This window comes from Nyctereutes procyonoides, unplaced genomic scaffold, assembly GCF_905146905.1.
Source record: "Nyctereutes procyonoides isolate TBG_1078 unplaced genomic scaffold, NYPRO_anot_genome, whole genome shotgun sequence".
NCBI classification, from domain to species: domain Eukaryota; kingdom Metazoa; phylum Chordata; class Mammalia; order Carnivora; family Canidae; genus Nyctereutes; species Nyctereutes procyonoides.
In genome coordinates this window covers 12,855,723-12,876,991 of record NW_026575037.1, presented here as the reverse complement: position 1 = coordinate 12,876,991, position 21,269 = coordinate 12,855,723, and the positions used below count along the sequence as shown (strand labels likewise).

Sequence of the window (21,269 nt, the reverse complement as noted above, 5' to 3'; positions counted from 1 at the left end):
AGCATTAGGATATAGAATTTCTTGGAAAAATAGTAGCTGCATTTTTTTGTGATAGTGTAAGATAGCATGGGGAGGGGACTTCTGCTTACTCCTAAATTAAACCAGCTCTATTTTCAAAATTAATCTTGAATGCTCTTCTGTAATTATTTCTTGGGTTATGAATTATAACTAACAATAAAGTAAAGATTAGTGATTCAATTGACTAGTCTCTTTACATACTTTTAGAATTCTTGCTATTATTATCTTACTTTTTTTCTACCTTAGGAAGTATACTACCATGAAAACTGTAGTTTTAATTTCTTTTTTCCTTTTGTATGGCCCTTAAGTTTAGCAGAATGTTTTTGTTCTTAGCAATACATTTTCTGTATCTAGCATTGCTTAAATTTTTATCTGAAGACATGTAATATGGCTTTCCTATTAAAAAGCAGTAAGCACACAGCAAGTAAAAAGCCACTTATGTTCTAGTACAGGTTAAGTATTCATAGCAATCAGGAAAAGAAAATGGCCCAGATTTCTTTGATCTTTTTTTTCCCACAAAGCTGATTATTATTTATTTGTATTTCTTATTTCCTCCAGTAGGATTTTTATCACAAATTGAGAATATCCCTCTTTTCCTCCAATTTCATTAAGTATTAATAAATAAAAGAGCAAATCATTTCCATTAAGTATAGCACCACTAGCCTAACTTTGGGTCTAAATGTGGAACTTAGATGTGCAAGAATATTTTGAAGAAAAAAAAAAGTATGCAGTCACCTTTTATACATTTTGTCATCATTTAGAAAACATGCTTTTTAGAGGATTTTTTTTTAAGACACAAGAAAAATTTGAAGTTTTTTTTTAATTTAAAACTAAATCATATCCAGTTAGTACAATATTAGATTACCTTTTTATTTTGAGATTGTCATTTTATTGCTAGAATTTGTGGAGTTTTAAAACTTGAATAAAAATGTGGTATTCTTGTTACAAGGAAATAACTTTAAGATTATAAATACCTATTGTCTCTTCCATTATTGTGAAATCTCTATAAAGTTGTTTTGAAACATAGTTTGAAGGACTCAGAAAACTCAGATGTTAATATGACTGTATTGCAATAACAGAATATTATCATTGTGTACATTGTGTTAAGTGAACATTTCCCCAATGCATCCTTCTCTGTTTAAATAGTAAGCTATGATTCATGCATGACCAGTTAGCTTTATTAGCAGAATGATTCCCCATTCAGTAGACATTTATCAATGCATCTGCTATGTGTTAGTAAATGAGGACTTACTGATGGAGTAGGTTGACAGTGATGATATAATAAGGAACAAGAGAATAGTAAAATGTACCATCAGAAGCAGTGCAGTGCAGAAAGAAGCATTGTGGTTTGTTATATTTGTAATAACAATTGTATACAGGAAAAATGTTGCTTATAGAGCATTTTAATATTAATTGACCAGTAGGTCTTGCTGAGAACAGTTAACCTGAGACTTATTTCTAGTGAATTAACAAAAATATTTCCACCCTAGTTATGTTTCTCTGATACAGCTTTTTAAAAAGTTTCATCATAAAGTAAAGGTACAAAAAAAAAATAAAGTAAAGGTACATTTCCTTCTTTTTTTTCTTTAATTTTTAGTGAAAAAGAACAAATCACTTGACCATAGTGGTAGGCACTGGATGACACTTATATCCATATTTAAATTCAAATTTATGTAATTTACATGCCATACACCTCCCCCAAAAAAGCTTTAAAAAATTTATTATAAATTTATTTCTTTTGATACTTACATGTCAAATTAGTAGTTTGTTTGTATTAATGATATAGCTTTTCTCTCTGGCTTATTGCACGGCTTATTGAAAGAGCAAGAGAATGATCAAGAAACTGAGCCATGGCCTCAAAATATATCAGCTCCAGAAAACACCGCAAAACCTGTACTATGCCCTGCAGATATCTGGTCTAACTTCCAAAGCCACAACCCAATTCCTTTCATAGATAGTTGATATCCAGGATGAATTCATAATATAGCCATTTATCTCCCTCAAATAATAAAGAGAAATGTTTACAGAACAAATAGAATCAGCCAAGTCTGAGGGGAAAGAGCCATTAGTCTCCCATGCTGAATATGTCTGTTAAATGAATATAGCTAGGTGGCAAGAGAGCTGTAGGTTTAGACTTATTTTCTTAAAACTGCTGCTCAGTGAGAATTCTTTGTTTTAGGAGTTCATTTTTGCCTGTTTAAGATAGAAAGGATCTGACAGGGTGAGGATTAAAGCGCCTTCATTCCATCTTCACTTTCCTCAGGGCCTCTCAAGGCATTCTGCACAATTGGAGCCTGTTTCTGATGATTACATTAGTATCTAAGTTTTCCTCTCTGCAATGCCAGATTTCACTTTGCAGTGCAAAACAGTCTTCCACAGAATAGGTCAGGATGAGTTTGTTGTAGGTCTTCTGTAAAATGGGGATATGAATAGTACCAGGCTCATAAAATGGTTTATGAAAAATACATTATGAGAAAAATATACAGCACAGATCAGTGCTCAGTACTTTTAGTCTGAATTCATTTAACATCATTTTTATAACAGTGGGATATGGACTGATCTTTGTGGCATAATTTCAAGTCAAATACCATTATTACCATGGCATTAGTGAAATGACAGTGACTTTGGTTAGAGAAGAGGCAGGCATGCCTCAGGTGATGTACCACCCTTCCCTTCCTATCTCTTGTAGGCAAAAGCTTTGTATTCAGTTAGTGAGATGGGAGGAGATGAAATTATCATAGCACATGAGTCTCTAGCAAAATTTACCCTAGAGCCTAACACTAGACATCCTCTCTGTGCTTCTACCTTCTGCCACCCTCTGCTTTCAGCTTCAACTCTTCCCACCCTCTCTGCTTTCTATTTTCTAACTATAGCTATTTCTGCCTTCTTTACCCTGCTTTAATTTCCTTTCTTGGTTATCTATTCGACTCATTCCCTTCACTACTAATTCTCAACCTAGTCACTGTTGCCAGGTCCCGCCCTGTGTTTGTGATTGGTTTATTGGTTTCCATTTTATCAGCTAAAGTAATCATGCTGCATGATCAGACACAAATTAGAGAAATTTAATATGAATTTTCTTGTTTCTTTTTTTTTTTTTTTTCTTCTTTCTCCCAGTTTCGAGTATTTACAGCCCCCTTCCATAAGGTAGGCTTTGCTGATTTCTGGCTGGCCGATCAGCTGAACAGCCTGTCAGTGATATTGATGGACCTGGAATATATGATCTGCTTCTACAGTTTTGAGCTCAAATGGGATGAAAGTGGGGGCCTGTTGCCAAATAATTCAGAAGGTAGGGTATGAATGTGCATCCATACCCTAAACTGCCAGTGTAAACCAAGAAATACTGGGAATGAGAAATTTAAGATCATGGTGAAAACTCATCCAATGATATTACAAACTTAATTAAATGTACTTGGCACTCTTTTAGCAGTCTCTTTATCTGATATAATTTGGCTCTTAAATTATATGCTATGATTTTAGCCATACATTTGCCAAGAGATTTGCAACTTACACTTAGAAGAATTCTAAATCTTAAAAAAAAAAAAAAAGTTCTAGTACATTGGTAGTTATATCACAAATGTTTTAGTGCCAGCAGTTTCCATCACAGTATTGCTTTATAATGAGCAAAAATACTGATTATTTAGGATTAGATCAGGTGCTTTGAGAAAGTTATTATAGATTCTTTTTAATTCTTATTAGGGATTTTGTTTTCTGTTCTGGCTCTTTTTCTCACTCTTAGTGTATGCCAAAGGTTCAAGTTATTAAGGAATTTTGCCTTATTGACAAAGACCAAATTTAGACAGATTATGTAACCTCTGACTAAAAAAAGTTAATGAAGCCAGTGACAACACATTTTCATCAATTGCCAGCAGACCACAATTGTATAGTAGCTTGATCGCACTATAATGCATTCTCAGAATTTGATGAAAAATTGATTTACCAGCTCCATTCTTCTCATTTAAAAATGCATACTCTGCTCTTCATTAAAAAAGGGTGAAGATGGGGAGCATGTACAACCCATTGCCATATATTATGGCAGTTTTGGAGTTCATGAAATTGGCTAGAGTCATCAGTGATATTTATATGTTATCTGGATATTTCAAATTATAAAACTAACTCTTTTTCCTTAGATTAGTGTACTCCTCCAATAATTTTCCCAGTTCTATCACATTCCAGTGAAAGTGATTCCAGAACAAGTAGTCAGAAATACGACTGTACAGATTTTCCCTGTAGATTTACCCTGTGTATTAACTTTCTTTCCTTGGCTTAGCTATCACTAAAAAGTTTGAGAATATAATTGTTACAAAGAAGAAAGTGATTCTGAAACCCAGGCTTCTTGTTTTGATGGACTTAGTAGTGGTTATAATATATAACAAAATAATGTGAACGGTTTTTTTTTTTAATTATAATTTTTTCTTCTTTGAAATCTTCACAGAACCGGAAATTTGCCACAAATATTCATATGGTGTGCGGGCCATTGTTCAGTGCATTCCTGCTTGGCTTCGTTTCATCCAGTGCCTGCGCCGATACCGAGACACAAAAAGGGCCTTTCCTCATTTAGTTAATGCTGGGAAATACTCCACGACTTTCTTCACAGTGACATTTGCAGCCCTTTACAGCACTCACAAAGGTATTCTATGATTGACTGTGAAGAGATTTTCAAAGCCCAAGGACTTCCCACTACTTAAGTCTGTTTCTTACTCTGGTTACTTTTCCATTTGTCATGCTCTTTTTTTCCATTGAAGTTTTAGTCCCCTCACTTATACTACTGTGTTCTTGAATATAATTTTAGTTTCATTCCACTGTTCACTAACAAGTACCATTAGAAAGAGTAAAAGTCATCCAGAATAGGAAGGATTTGTGATAATGTGTGAAATCCTGAATTATGTTTAATGTGCTTGGTCTTAGACACCTTAGGCTTTCATTTGGTTTTTTAGACTTCTTGTTCATTAATGAGGTTGGGAAATGCTAGGTGAAAAAGATTCCCTCTGGCAATCATGTATATTTTTAATCGCTTTCCTTCACCAAGTAGTAAGGATTGTTTCCAGCCCATTTAACTGCAAATTGAGTTCTCTGATCTCTCTAGTTTCTTATCTCCATAGCAACCAGTTATTACTTGAGACTGCTCTTCTGTTGGGAGGAGAAAAAAGCTTTTAGGTTCTGAGCCACATGCAGTCGGGCCTTTTGAATTTTTAACCTTTTTCCGAGAACTGTCAATCAAAGATCTCATTTTCTTTTACTAAAATACATTCTATCTTTGTCTGTGTAACTCAGTATCAGCCCACACCTTAGAGGCTGCACTTTCGTCTGTGGGTGGTAAAGTAATGTTACTTACTGAAATTATTATAATTATTTTTAAATACTTAAGTAAATTTTTTTCAGTGACCTTTTTTTTTAATAGAAACACTGTAATTTTGGAACCTTAGCTAGTAGCTCTTGATTACTTGTCTAAAGTATGTGTGATGGTCTTGAAAGACTAGGGCTGTGGTATTTGGGGGGTTTGCCGTTTGGTCCAGTAGAACACTTTGTAACATAACTTCCACTTTTTGTAGTAGATTCTGCAATTACAGTAATATTGATAATGCAGCCAATAATTTTATCACTTTGTAGGCACTCTTGTTAAGTGATTTAAATTAACTAAGTGCCTCAGTGAAAGAAACACATCCTCAAAGCTCCCATAATTTTAATTCTTGCTAAGGAAAGGTATTCTTTAGTCTGGGCCTGCATCATGATTCACAAGGTTGTTACTAGAGAATTTATAAGTCAGGCAACTGATTCGATATATGGTACCCTATGCCTTTCTCCCATCTTAAGTAACAGTGGTTTTTTTTTGGTTGAATATTTTAGGATATAACTTATCTTTAACCATACTGATACTATTCACTATGAAGCTGAAAATCTGAATTTCTCAAATTTGCATCCAGCTTCATATTTAATAACCTAAAGCTGGAAGCATGGTTTGGATAGTATTGTGATCTTAAGACCTTTTTTTTTTATCATGTATTCTTCAAAGAAATTTTTAAACTATATTATTATTTTACCACTTTTATTAAACTATTATTTAAACTACATTGACTTTTTTTTTACATTGACATTTTTTAAGTTTATATCTGAAATTTTTCATCTTAAGGTTAAATAATTTTTTAAATGTAGTTTACAGTGTAATTTAAATAATATTTTATTTTTTAGATTTTAAAGGCTATATTTATTTGAGAAGGTGGGGAGAGAGAGAGTGAGAGTGAGTCTCAAGCCAATTGCACTGAGCACAGAGCCAGACAAGGCTGGATCTCACAACCCTGAGATCGCAACCTGTGCCAAAACTGAATTGGACACTTAACTGACTGAACCACCCGGGTGCCCCTTAAATATTCACGTTTTATTATCTTTTTTAAGATTTTATTTATTTGGAATGCCTATGTGGCTCAGTGGTTGAGCGCCTGCCTTCAGCCCAGGGCGTGATCCTGGGAGTCCTGGGATTGACTCCCACATCAGGCTCACTTCATGAAGCCTGCTTCTCTCTCTGCCTCTCTATCTCTGTGTCTCTCATGAATAAATAAATAAAATCTTTCAAAATACATTTTTTATTTATTTGATGGGACACCTGGGTGGCTCAGTGGTCCTGGAGTGCTGGGATCGAGTCCCACATCAGGCTCCCTTCATGGAGCCTGCTTCTCTCTCTGTGTCTGTCATGAATAAATAAATAAAATCTTTTAAAAAATAAAATAAAATAATAAAGATATATTTTTTTAATTTTTTTTTTTTATGACAGTCACAGAGAGAGAGAGAGAGAGGCAGAGACACAGGCAGAGGGAGAAGCAGGCTCCATGCACCGGGAGCCCGACGTGGGATTCGATCCCGGGTCTCCAGGATCGCGCCCTGGGCCAAAGGCAGGCGCCAAACCACTGTGCCACCCAGGGATCCCAATAAAGATATATTTTTAAAAGATTTTATTTATTTGAGAGAGAGAGAGAGCATGAGCAGGAGGAGGGGCAGAGGGAGAAGTAGACTCCTCACTGTGCAGGGGACCTGATGGGGAGGACTTGATCCCAGGACTCCAGGAACATGATGGGAGCCAAAGGCAGACCTTTTAACCAACTGAGCCACCCAGGCACCCCAAATATTCACATTTTATTTCATTTTTTTGTGTTTTTAAATTTTTATGCATTTATTAGAGAGAGGGAGGGTGAGAGATCATGTGAACAGTCAGGAGAGGCAGAGGGAGAGGGAGAAGCAAGCAGGGAGCCCTATGCGAGGCTCAGTCTCAGGACCCTGGGATCATGACCTGAGCTGAGGGCATCCTTAACTGAATGAGCCACCCAGGCATCCCAGATATTCACATTTTAAGACAAAACTGCTAAATAGGGCAGCCTGGGTGGTTCAGCAGCTTAACGCTGCCTTTAGCCCAGGGCCTGATCCTGGAGACCCGGGATCGAGTCCCACGTCAGGCTCCCTGCATGGAGCCTGCTTCTCCCTCTGCCTGTGACTCTGCCCTTCTCTCTCTCTCTCTCTCTCTCTCTCTCTCTCTCTCTGTCTCTCTCTCTCTGTCTCTCTCTCTGCGTGTCTCTCATGAATAAATAAAATAAAAATCTTTAAAAAAAACTGTTAAATATTTCTATTAAGTGTGTCCAACTAATCTAAATATAAAAGCACAATACTCATCATGATTTATTTTTTTAAAAATGAAGCAACTTGGGGTGCCTATATTTGGTTGAGTGTCTGACTCTTCATTTCAGCTCAGGTTGTGATCTCAGGGTCGTGGAATCAAACCCTAAGTTGCACTCTGTGCTTAGGGTGGAGTCAGCTTGTCCTTCTGCTCCTCCCCCTGCTCTCGCTCTCCTGTTCTCTCTCTCAAATAAATGAATAAAATCTTTTTAAAAAAACAAAACAACTCTACAGTAGTCAAATTTTACATCTCTTTTCCATTGAACTTTTTTAAAATGTATTTTTATGTTTTGATTACTTTTGTTTGACCCATATGTATGTAAATTATTAATTTCCTGTTACTAGAAGATACTAAGAGACTTTTCTTTCTGTGTTGTAAATTACCTATCATTACCCTAATTGTCATTTATAGCTGGTCAAAGTAACATTACAAATATATTACAAATTTTAATAATTATCACATAAACATTTCTTATTGAGATAAATTTATATTACTTATTCTTTTTTTTAAGATTTTATTTATTTATTCATGGAGAGACACAGAGAGAGGCACAGACACAGGCAGAGGGAGAAGCAGCCTCCATGCAGGGAGCCTGACGTGAGACTGGATCCCGCGTCTCCAGGATCACACCCTGGGCCAAAGGAGGCACTAAACTGCTGAGCCACCGGGACTGCCCTATATTACTTATTCTATTCCATTTTTCAGTTTTTATATAAGTAAACTCTGAAAAACCTTGTTAAATAGCTATATACATGAGAATGCAAGTTTTATTGTTGCTGCGGCACTCAGATTTTAGGCAAATCCTCAGTTATACACTTAAAAAATTTGCATTGTAGTTAATCATCAGTAATTTATTTGTTCTTCCCAAATTTCCTTATTGGAAGCAAAGAGTTGAAAATAAACTGAAGAAAGTAAAGAATTAAACATAAACTAAATGAAAAAAGGATTTAACTAGCTAACTAGTCACTAGAATCATTCACTTTCTTTGTTTATAGGGAATATACCAAAAAGCTGGAGTAGGACCAGTTATAGGATGTTTTATTTGAGATGCTCCTTGTTTAACTCAATGTGCTCAGGAAACAATTAGGAAAATTAAGATATTGTTAATTTCATTATGCATTTGCCAGTGCAGTATTTTTTGATACTTTATCAAAGGTATTTTTGATACTTTTATGCTTTATCTTATGATATCTTTAAATGTTTTTCTTTTTCTTTTAAATCTTGAAATTGCAGATTACACTCATCCATTTTATAGAGGATATCTGCATATATATCCCCTAACTAGAAAACCAGTCAGCCAAATTAGAAAAAGTTTTGACTTAAATTAACATATTTATATACACCCCTTTGTAAACATCTCAATTCTAATTCTAAGGTAGATGGATGAATGGGTAGGTAAGTGCATAGATAGGCAGATAGAATAATTACACATTCAGTATTACTGAGAATATTTGTATATCAGTTGTGCTCAGCACTAAAAATAGAGCAGCAACAAACAACATACTATTCTTACTCTTAAAAATTTATAATCTAGTAGGGGAAATGGGTAAAAAGAGAGTAATTGGTTACACAACAATTGCAGTTGTCAATATGCTTAAAACTTCTGAACTGTATGCTTAGAAGTGGTTAAGATGGTAAATTTTACGCTATTTGTTTTTGACTACGAAAAAAAACGTATTAGAATAGGGGGTAAAGAAGTAAGCAGGGTACCATAATAAATAGCCTACAGATAGAACAAGTCCTAAACCAGCCCCCAGTAGAGACTTCCAGAGATAGTAGTTAAGCTATCTTATTGTCTATGTTAAGGAGAATTTCAGTTATCCCCTTATGTGCTTTGCCCAAGGCTATGTAATTTGTGAGTGGTGGAAGAGTTTCTGTTTCCCACTTTTGTTGATCTTCAGTCTAGGGCTTCCAGCTCCCTCTCCCCATCAGACAGAACCACCCTTTTAAAGTAAAAATTATAGTATATATTGTTTACTTCCCAAATTTGTTTTAAGGATTAAATAAGGTGTAATGTACGTGGAATCACATTATAAACTCTAACTTGCTACACAAATGGAATTTATCAGTAAATGAAATAGAATTTTCCTTGCTGTTAGAGCTGGTATATGTGTGTCTTCTTTTATGGAAAATCTTTTTAAGAGAAGCCCTTATAATCCCTTGGGTGGGGGCGTTATGCTGGACAAGTATCAATTAAGAATGTGTTTGGCTTTTTGTTCATGTAATACAGATGTTTACTCACTAAACTTGATTCATGTCCCACAGTCAAGTTTTTAAAAAGCAAGCATTTTTTAGAGGGACCATTGGTTATATATCTTAATCATATCTGTAAGATTTAAAAAAAAACCCACTTTGTATTGTTGATACATATTAAATATTTATATCATTAATTTATTTTTTCCAAAAAGCCTAAAACAGAGGGGTGGGGGGATTGGAAAGACAACTCTCAGGGACAGTTGAGTGACGGTAGAATTTGGTTTCTGTTGTTGTTGTGGACAGTGTTCCAAGAGAAAAAGTATCAGAAAGCATACACTTTAGAAATCATCCTTGAACCAAAAGAACAGATTTTGTATGTTTAATAGGGTAGATCTTTTTCTATTGAATTTGTAAGTGTTATGGTAAAAGATAAATTTTATGAGGAGAGGAAAGTGTAGGAGATGGTGAGGTAACCTTGTTCAGATTCAGGGATCTGAGTCTTTTCAGAGAACTAGCCTACAAGAGTTACCATAGTAACTGCATTATTGGGGGCATTTTCAAAATTGTTTCAAAGGTTGTATCTTATGCTGCATGATTTATAGAAATGGAGGCAACAAGGGTTACCTCTGTACCTAGAATCATTTTTTTAACAGTGAGGGAGGGGTTTAGACCCATTTTAGAGAGACTAATTATAGTATTTCAGCTAGTCCTTGCTTGTTATAGTAAGAAGGAAACACATTTTAAACATTTCAGTATATTTTCTTTTCCGTCATTAATTTTAGACACAAAGGAATTTAGCTCGCAGCCAATCTCCATATTTTAAGAATTCACATTTCATTACAAGCCTAAATTTGAAGCCAACTTCTACAAGTTTTTTGTTGGAATTAGAATTGGAGGAGACAGGAAAGTGTTTTGAATGTTTTTTGTGTGTCCTTGAGGTTTCTTGGCTTTGGCAAGAAAAAGCCTGTGGGAGGTACAATAATAGAAAAAGCCATTGTGTTATTTCTGACCCATCAATGGGGAAGAAAGAGAGCACTTCATTAGATTTTCTGTTTTTTCACTTACAGTTTCCAACATTCTAAAATATTCATAAATTCTCAGTTGGTTTTGCTCTTTGCTATTCTCTGAATATATAGAAAAAATTTTATTTTAAAAATACCTAATATTTTACTTTAAACTTTTTATTGGCATTTGCTAACAAGTATTTGCTATTAGACTTTTAAAAATACTTAGAAAATAAGAGATATCCTCTGCTCATTTAAAAGCTGAGTTCATTTATGTTTGTTTGCTTGGTTGTTTTCCAGCGCCCAGATCCCTTCTAGATCCCTTCTTAACATTCTGTAAGGGGTGCTGTGCCCCCTAATGAGGACTCCTTAGCAGTAGTGCAGAGCCTTCAGTGCAAATAGTCATTTCATTGTTTTGAGTGAGCACACATAGTCCTGAAATGCTTCCTCTCTGGGGTATGGCCAGTATATTACTCTCTTTCTACCCAGAATAATAGGTTACTATGCCAGAATTTCCAAATTATTTTTATTCTTATTTTTATTATTATTATTTTATAATAGAAACACTAATTTTTTTAATTCTCTAGGGAAACTTTTGTTTCATTAACTTTTTTTTAAGCACATACACAAAAGTTTTAAAAACAACTCATTTGGATAAATGCTTTTTTTGGCATACTATTAAAAGTAGCTCAAATCCTTAATCCTTTTGAAATTTGATATATTCTGCTGTAATTTCTCTAGCCTAAAAATGCAGACAAGAAATAGATTTTTTAAAAAATTTGTTATTTGTCAATATTGGCTTAAATTCTGCTGATCCTTAAATACGAGATACAATTTGCTTCTGATTGTTAATTTGACTTTTACAAATATTTCTCAGGATGCTTTTGTCTACTTGGGATTATACTAATTTTAAATGGCTTTATAAATGTTATACCAACAATTTCATTTTTCACCTTAAATTGCTTTAAAAATAGTAATTATAGCTTTGAATAAATTAAATTTCCTTTGTATCTTCCTTGTCATGTTAAAAAAAACTTTAAAAATAACACATATCTTTATACCTTGGTAATACCATTTTTGTTGTCTTTTTTTTTTTACATATAGATTTTATTTATTTATTCATAATAGATACAGAGGCAGAGGGAGAAGCTCCCTGTGAGGAGCACAATGTGGAGCTGGATCCCAGGACCCCAGGATCACAGCCTGATCCAAAAACAGGCATTCAACCACTGAGCCACCCAAGTGCCCCTGTTGTCTTTTCTGTAGTCACTTTTGTTTTCTAAAGTGCTCATACAACTGATCCATGTAGTTTGTTAGCACTTCTATACAAATTATGTTGCTTCTATACAAATTATGTTGTACTCATGCACAAAGCTTAAAGTTTAAAAATAATCTGTATATTGCTTAGAAACTGGGAAAGAGGCACTGTGATGTTTAAAATAAGAAGTTGAACATTATAAATTCAACTTATGGAACAATTTTATCTAATTGGAAAGGAATTTAAAGACGCTTGCAAACAATTTTTAACTTTCATTTCAATTATATATAATTTTACATGAGAATATTGGTGGAAAGTATAAACATCAATGAAAATTATTGTGTCTAGGTATTCTCAGCAGCAAAAAAAGAAAAATGAGTAGGCAAATGTATTATTGGGTATGAATTCTAGCTTTTTCCTTGGGTAGTAGATTATATATGAATCTCTTCAGAGTTTTATAGTATAATTCAATAAGTTTACTAATCAGCTATTGCTACATAATAAGTCATCCCCAAAACTCATTAAGTTTAAGGTGGTCATTTATTCTCATTATGTATCTGTAGGTCAACTGGGAATTGGTGGAACTAGGCTAGACTCAGTGGACAGCACTGTTTTAGGCCACCGTGCCTGCTGGGCTTTTGGCTTTTCCCAGCAGGTTTGGTTTAGGTCTGTTCCATGTATTTCCTGTTGGAGCGGCAGCTAAAGAGGTAGTATTTAACCCCAAGGAAAACTCTTCACATGTTACTAGCAGAAACAATTCCTTTTTTTTTTTTTAAGATTTTATTTATTCATGAGAGAGACAGAGATGAGAGAGAGAGAGAGCCAGAGACATAGGCAGAGGGAGAAGCAGGCCCTGGCAAAGAGCCCAACGTGGGACTCAATCCCGGATCCCGGGATCAGGACCTGAGCCAAAGGCAGATGCTCAACCGCTGAGCCATCCAGGCGTCCCCAGAAACAATTCCTATTGCATAAATACATTGTAAGCCTCTGCTTGCTTCATCATAAGTTACATGTCTAGGCCCAAAGGAAGTCTGCCCATCCAAAAGCCAAAGCAAATTATTAGGCCCACCATCAATGGGGTAAGAATCATGAGAGAGGAGTGCTGGGGGTGGGGATGGGGAGGTGGTGAATATTTTTAAACTGTAATCTAATCTACCACAAAACAAATCAATTTTAACTGATTTTTTTAGGTGGAAAAGGATATAAACAATTCTGTAGAGCAATTAAACATGGCTAATAAACATAAGAAAAATGTTCTACTCCACTGACAGCAAAAGAAATACAAGGTAAAATATTTAATCAAAGAAGTGATAATGCTTATTTCTATAAAGAATGTGGAGAGATGAACACTCATTCTCTTGATAGAGAATGGGCAGCCCGGGTGGCTCAGCGGTTTAGCACCACCTTCAGCCTAGGGTGCGATCCTGAAGACCCCGGATCGAGTCCCACGTCAGGCTCCCTGCATGGAGCCTGCTTCTCCCTCTGCCTGTGTCTCTGCCTCTCTGTGTCTGTCATGAATAAATAAATAAAATCTTTTTCTAAAAAAAAAAAGATAGAGAATGAAGTGGTAGCAGTTGGGTAATTTTACCAAGAATCTTAAAATCATTCATACCTTTTGAACTTAATAACACCCTTTCCATAACTTTTTTCTAAGAAAATAATGAGAGAAGTAGGTAGAAATGAACTTATGGGGATGCCTGGGTGGCTCAGCAGTTGAGCGTCTGCCTTTGGTTCAGGTCGTGATCCCAGAGTTCAGGAATCGAGTTCCACGTCAGGCTCCTGCAGGGAACCGCTTCTCCCTCTGCCTAAATCTCTGCCTCTCTCTGTCTCTCATGAATGAATGAATGAATGAATGAATAAATAAATAAATAAATATTTTAAAAAAGAAAGAAATGAACTTATATTTATAGTATTATATAGTAAAAAGCTGAAATAATCTAATAAATATCCACCAATTGGAAAATAATATGGTAAATGGAATATTATATAGTGGCTTGTCAAAAGTAATACAAAGCACCTGCAAATAGTAGATGAAGAATAGTAATATTATTAAAAGCTAATGTTTACTGAATATTTTTGTGGGTCAGATACTCTTAAGCATTTAACATGTATTAACTCATTTATTTTTTTTTAAAAGATTTTATTTATTTATTCATGATAGTCACACAGAGAGAGACAGAGAGGCAGAGACACAGGCAGAGGGAGAAGCAGGCTCCATGCACCAGGAGCCCGACGTGGGATTCGATCCCGGGTCTCCAGGATCGCGCCCTGGGCCAAAGGCAGGCGCCAAACCGCTGCGCCACCCAGGGATCCCCATGTATTAACTCATTTAATCTTCCCAGCAGACCTATGAGGTATTAGAATCAGAGCTAGACAGACAGTAATTAAAGTGGCAAAAGCACATTTTACTCAGGAACTGTTGAAGTAGAGGAAAAAGAGAACAAGGCTCAATTCTGAATATAGAACAGACAAATAAGGATTTATAGCCAAGGAGAAGGGTGGGGGTCAGTGGATGGAAAATTACTAAAAGGAAGCATCAAGGGTAAGGGGGAGGATTCTGGTTAAACTGGCTTGGCAGGATTCTTGCTAAAAGAAGACCAGAATGATTAGATGAGGGATGGAGGATAAAGAATTTGATATCTAGAGTGATCAGATATTGAGGGCAAGGGGTCCTCTCTAAACTGACTTGGTAAGATTATTGCTACATCTGGGTGACATAGGCTTGACAAAGACAGACACAACCAAGTTTGAGGCCTAGAAAGCATTAGAGTTAGGTAAGGAGAGAGTCTTTGTCAGAGGTAAGCATTTGATCCTCATTTTACAGGTAAGCAAATTGAAAGGTTAAATTACTTGCCAAAGTCATACATCTGTAAAGTGAAGGAAAGAACATAGGTTATGAATACCAACAGTGTAGCTCCAAAACTAAGTAGCTATTAGGTGGCAAAGCTAGAATCCATATACAGATCTTGGGTTGTTTTTATTCTACCATACTGCCTTCTCAGTTTATAGAATGCTCTGAACTCTTTCCAGAGGTTAAATGTTAATGTTAAATGTTAAATTCGTTGTAGACAGAAAGATTAGATAGAACAGTGTGCTATTCCTACGTGTACCAAATAAATTTATGTTTGAAAAAGCACAAGGGTATATGTTGTTAGAGAATAATTCAAACAGTTCTTTTTAAGAGGGTAGGCTCATTTTCTGATCCTTTGGTCCTAATGGCCACAGTCATGGAAAGCCAAAAATATTGCCAAGAATTGACTATTTCACATTAATAGTCACAGGCTTTGTATTAGTAGGAACAGTGTGGATCAGCCCAGAAAATTGAAAGTCATTCTTTAATTAGAGGGAAGCAAACACTAACATTTTAGTGTTGTTTCAAGTGATGGGAAAATGGTTTGACATAAATAATTTACTTAGAGTTGTGTTATTTGTTAGGGTCTTAAAATTCACTTTTTAAGCAATACCTGAGGCAATTAGGTATTTGTTAAAGCTCGCTATTTTCGGGATCCCTGGGTGGCGCAGCAGTTTAGCACCTGCCTTTGGCCCAGGGCGCAATCCTGGAGACCCGGGATCGAATCCCACGTCGGGCTCCCGGTGCATGGAGCCTGCTTCTCCCTCTGCCTGTGTCTCTGCCTCTCTCTCTCTCTCTCTCTCTCTCTCTCTCTCTCTACTGTCATAAATAAATAAATTTAAAAAAAAAAGAAAAAAGAAAAAAAATAGATATTTAAAAAAAAAAGCTCGCTATTTTCTTAATATATATGGTTAATAAACAAGGAATGTTGCCAGCATGCTTCTTAGAATGTAGTGAACAAAATATTAAAAGAAAAGAGTTAGCTAATACCTCATTTTATGGATACTTTGAATGAGGTATAGGTATGGTTTTTATGGATATTTTTAAAGGAATTTTTCTTATATTAAACATTATTTTCTTCACATATAAAAAAATAGTACTGCTACTTAAAGGAGGATAAAGCATCTACCTACTATTTAAATATCACATGGATGTGTTGCATTTCTATGTTTCCTGTCATTGGAATTCTCAGGGCTGCCTCTAAATATTTTTTAGTTGCTTCTGAATAATAACCTTGGGCAAAATTTCTTTTAAAGGCAGAATTGTACTGCTTGCAACTATTTCATCCCTACTTTCCTTAAAGGAAATGAATATCCATCAAACAAAGTGAAATACTAAAGAAGACAGAATTCCTGAAGAAAGTTGAACTGCAAGTCTAGGATCTGTTGCATAATCTTCCTCTTCCTTCTCAGTTATGAATATACAAACAGTCCATGACTTATGATATTTCAACTTAATGATTTTCAACTTTCTGACAATGTAAAAGCAATATTCATTCAGTAGAAACCATACTATATGTTCTGAATTTTGATATTTTCCCAGGCTAGCAATATGCAGTATGATACTGTCATGATGCTGAGCAGTAGCAGCAGCCACAGCTCCCAATCAGCCACGCAATCACAAGGGTATATGACCAACACAAACCATTGTGTTTGTCACTTTCAGTGTAGTGTTCAGTTATATGAGATATCCAGCACTGTATAAAATAAAATAGGCTTTGTGTTAGATGATTTTGCCCAACTTTGCAGGCTAACATAAGTGTTCTGAGTATGGTAGATGAGGTGTATTAAATTCATTTTCAACTCATGGTATTTTCAGCTTAGCATGGGTTTATTGGGATGTAACCATCATAAATCAAGGAAGATCTGTATGACTAGGTATATTTCCTTCCTCAAGAACTGAAAAAAATAATTTTAACTGATATTTGAAATCAATTCTTAAAAATCTTTCATTAAACCTTCTGTTACAGAAAGTTAATCCACCTTGAGATACATCCATCTCTGCTCAATTTAATCAGGTCCTCTGCCAATAAGGATTTCCATTTTAGTGAAAGGCATAATTTTGACTGAGGGAGAGAACATGGGCTTTGGAGCTAGGTATACTTAAGACTAGGTTAACTTAGCCACTTAACTAATTATGTTACCCTGAGAAAGTGACTCAACTTCTTTGAGTTAGAAGTTAGTAAAATTGAGATAATAATTCCTACCTCATAAATTTATTATGAGAATTAAATTGTGTAAGTATACTATAACTGATGGTAATTGGTTATTGGTATTCTTTCCATGATCTGAAAGTATGAAAAACTCTCATGTAAAATATTAGGAAAGAGGTTTTAACTACAGGCTTGGAGGAATTCAAAGTAATTATGAGTAGGTATCTGGATAAAATGGAGTTTATTTTCATGAAATTGTAAATCAAATGTAGGAAAACATAGAAAATCTAAATTATATGATTATAAAAGATTTTATTTATTTATTCATGAGACACAGAGAGAGAGGCAGAGACACAGACAAAGGGAGAGGCAGGATTCCCGCAGGGAGCCTGATGTGGGACTCCATCCGGGGACCAGGACCAGGATCATGCCCTGAGCCAAAGGCAGATGCTCAACCGCTGAGCCATCCCAGGTGTTCCAGAAAATCTAAATTATAGATAGATAACTTTTCCTTATTCCTTTGGTTCTTATTGAAGTATCAGGCCAAAATGTTTTTATTAAGTGAAAACTTTCAAACCATCAATGACAGTTGTGCCATTTAAAGTCTTGCAAAACTTAAAGCATCCTTTTTCTTTTTTTCCTTTTTTTTTTTTTTTTTTGCATCCTTTTTTCTCTTTAAAAAACCAGAATAGGGGTGCCTGGGTGGCTCAGTTGGTTAAGCATCCGCCTTTGGTCAAGTCATAGTCCTAAGGTCCTGGGATGGAGCCCTGAGTAGGGTTCCCTGCTCAGCAGTGAGTGCTTCTCCCTCTTCCCCTCCCTCTCTTGTGCTCTCGCTCTTTCTCTCTCTCTCTGTCAAATAAACAAATTCTTTAAAACAAAAACCCAGCATGATTCAGAGAAAGATACTCCTCAGTAAAACTGTAACCTAGTCTTACTTATAAATATACCAGAAAAATTCCAATAAAACATTAGGAGCTCGAGCCCACCAGAATGTTAAAAGGATAATATACTGTGACTAAGATACTTTAGGGATATTTTACCATATCCTATACTGGAGGAGAAAAACCATGTGATCATCTTAGTAAATGCCAGAGACATTGACTAATTAAAAAACTGTATGTGTGTGTGTGTTTATGTATAAGTAAGTAAAGGTACATCTTAAATACAGCAAGCACTGTATTTTTATACACACACCTATCATGACTAAAGGTGAAATATTAGAGACATTAAAATCTGGACTAATCTAAGGGTATGTGCCATCATCACTGTTATTTAACATTCTTCTCTTGCTCTTATGTAAGAAAATGAAAAGAAAGTAAGAATATTAAAAATTTTAAAAGCATGAATAAAAATATATCAACATTTATAAATAATATGATTATCCAGTGCTTTCACTTTATTTGCCTTTTTTTGAAATTTTTATGGTGAATGTGGAATTTTCATATAAACAGGAAAAATATTTTCATTTAAAAAGTTAAAAGGGTGTTGACCTAGACTATATTTCTAAAGCTCTTTTAGCCCCTTATATTCTATTATTCTAACAGAGCTATTTGCCAGTACATAGGTTCTTGGCACTCATGATTTAATTTTGAATCTGATATCAACCTTGTAAGAGAGTAGAACAAATATATATGTGTATATATGCATATATACACATATATATTTGTTCATATATAGATATAATATTTATTTATCAGGTTATATTGCCTGCCCCAGATCACATGGCAGTAAGTAGCAAAACCAGAATTCTCAGTCTTTGAATCCATTCCTTTTTACACTCTAAATATTTCCAAAGCAGCAAGATGTGATGCTGTGATTCTCAAACTGTAGTATGTGTATGAATCACCTTGGATTATTACTTAAAAATACTCTTCTTGGGCCCACTTTTAGTCTAATTCATAGGATTAGAGTGATGACTTCAAAGTTTGCCTTTTCAACATGTGCTTCATGATACTTCTGCTGACTAAGTAAATACTGGTAGAATGTAAGGAGTAGAGATTGCAAATGGATATGGTGTTGAGCAAATATGGAAACTACTGAGTTTGAATACTGCTGTTTCCTCCTGTACTATTTGTTAGATCTTGGACAGCAATGAATGGTGGGGAGGATATAGAACATACTGAAAGCATGGGCTTTAAATTATAGCACTTGGACATGTTCCCTGATAGTAACCGTCCGCACTCCATAAGAAGGTTCTAAGGAAATAGGTGTAAAGTTCCTAAGGGAGAAATGAGAAAGCAGGGCAGAGACAGACACTAACTAAAAATGTTACTCTCGTGGAAGTTTCAACAACAAAAAACACTCAAGAAAGAAATACCAAGGGTTCCTTACCTACAGCAAGTTTTATGTTTTCCCTATCAGCTTTTATTCTACTTCAAGTCATTAGAGATGATTTAAGCTTTTTATCTCTAATTATCTCTAAAGTCTAATTTAAACTTTTTATCTCGAAGTATATTGATGCCAATTGATGAGATGGTTCCTAAATTAAATATTTTAATAGATGTTTCAGAAGTACGGGTAAAGTTTGAAATAACACAGGTTTTACTCCTAATACCCAATTTGAAAGTAAGGTATCAAATGAAGGTTTCTATACAAAGGCATTATAGTCTTGGACTGTTTCACTCTGAGACCAAGAATTGTTTCAGAAGGCATTTTTAGATCTGATATGTTAAACTAGTATAGAACATTGGCAAGTTGTGTGAAAAATGGTGGAAAAGATTTTGGCATTCTTTCTCTCTTTGCTTGCTTATTATATATATTTTCACTCCCTTTAAAAACTGTTAATTATCCATAATGTGGAATATATATTGCTATTATTTTTTATATTTCTGAATTATATTTTTGTGATCTATATTTGTTTTTTATTCATCTCTAATTACTGTACCCAACTATTATGGCTGCTGAAATCTTACCCAATCTTATTTTCATTTTTAATTGATTATAATTTTAGCTTGTGTTTATGACTTAATTTTTTTTTCAGTTCAATTAAGAAAAACGTTTCTACCCATATGAATGTACTACCTGAAGCTTTCTTACAGCTTAATAAAATAAGCACTTGAGACATTGTCAAAAATTTATAGGATTCTTTCATTCCTTTGTAACGTGATTATGGCAAATAGCATTCCATTTAGTTAAATGAAATTGCCTCTTTGCAGGAGAAAGGCAGAAACATGATTTTTAAACAATTTTAAATTAAATTTAACATTTACTATATTAGTAGTTTCAGAGACAGAATTTAGTGATTCATCCATCAGTTGCTTACTTGAGTGCTCATTACTTCAAGAGCCCTTCTTAATAAGCCTGTCAGTCAGTTAACCCATCCTTCTACCCACCTCCCCTCCAGCAATTCTCCGTTTATTTCCTGTAGTTAAGAGTCTCTTATAAGGATTTGCCTCCCTCTCTGTTTTCATCTTATTTTATTTTTCCTTCTCTTCCCCTGTGTTCATCTGTTTTGTTTATTAAATTCCACATCTGAGTGAAATTATATGGTTTTTCTCTTTCTCTGACCGAATTATTTCACTTAGCATAATACCCTCTAGTTCCATCCATGTCATTGCAAATGGCAAGATTTCATTCTTTTTGATGGCTGAGTAATATTCCACAAAATACTTGATTTTATCCACTCCAGAATTATTGTTATTTGGTTATAAAGGAGTTGGGAAAGGCAGCAATCAATCTTTAATAATCACCGAAGAGATCATTTTATTATTGATGAGCCAGTAGATAAGAATTTTACAAATATAAATACAATTTAGTAATTGAATTGCCTTCTTGATTACCTCTGTCACATCTATTTTATTCAACAAACATTTACAAAACACCTACAGTGTGTTGCTCTGTGTTTGATGCTAGGGATGTATAAATGAACATCTTGCCTTTAAAACACCCTCTTGGAGCTCCCAGTTTGATAAGGGAGAATGACAAAATAGCACATAAAAAGTGTGGTAATACTATATTATCAGTATTGTGTAAAGTGTTGAGGTGGTTCAGAAGAGGAGTAGTTAATTCAATGAGGATTTTGAGGAACAGCCAAGTTTTATTTTTTTAATTAAACTTTATTTTGAGATAATTGTAAATTTACATGTAGTTGTTAGAAGTAATGAAGATCCCATATACCCTTCACACAGCTT

At 34.8% G+C, this 21,269-nt stretch overlaps 1 protein-coding gene across 1 annotated transcript in view; it reads left to right on the top strand.

Annotated features, from left to right (window-relative positions):
• Positions 1-21,269, top strand: part of XPR1 (xenotropic and polytropic retrovirus receptor 1) — a 228,306-nt gene that overhangs the window by 166,541 nt on the left and 40,496 nt on the right. Inside the window, exons 10-11 of the mRNA XM_055319354.1 lie at positions 3,133-3,304; positions 4,451-4,645. Coding sequence (XP_055175329.1) covers positions 3,133-3,304; positions 4,451-4,645 — 367 coding nt within the window. The remainder of the gene's footprint in view (positions 1-3,132; positions 3,305-4,450; positions 4,646-21,269) is intronic.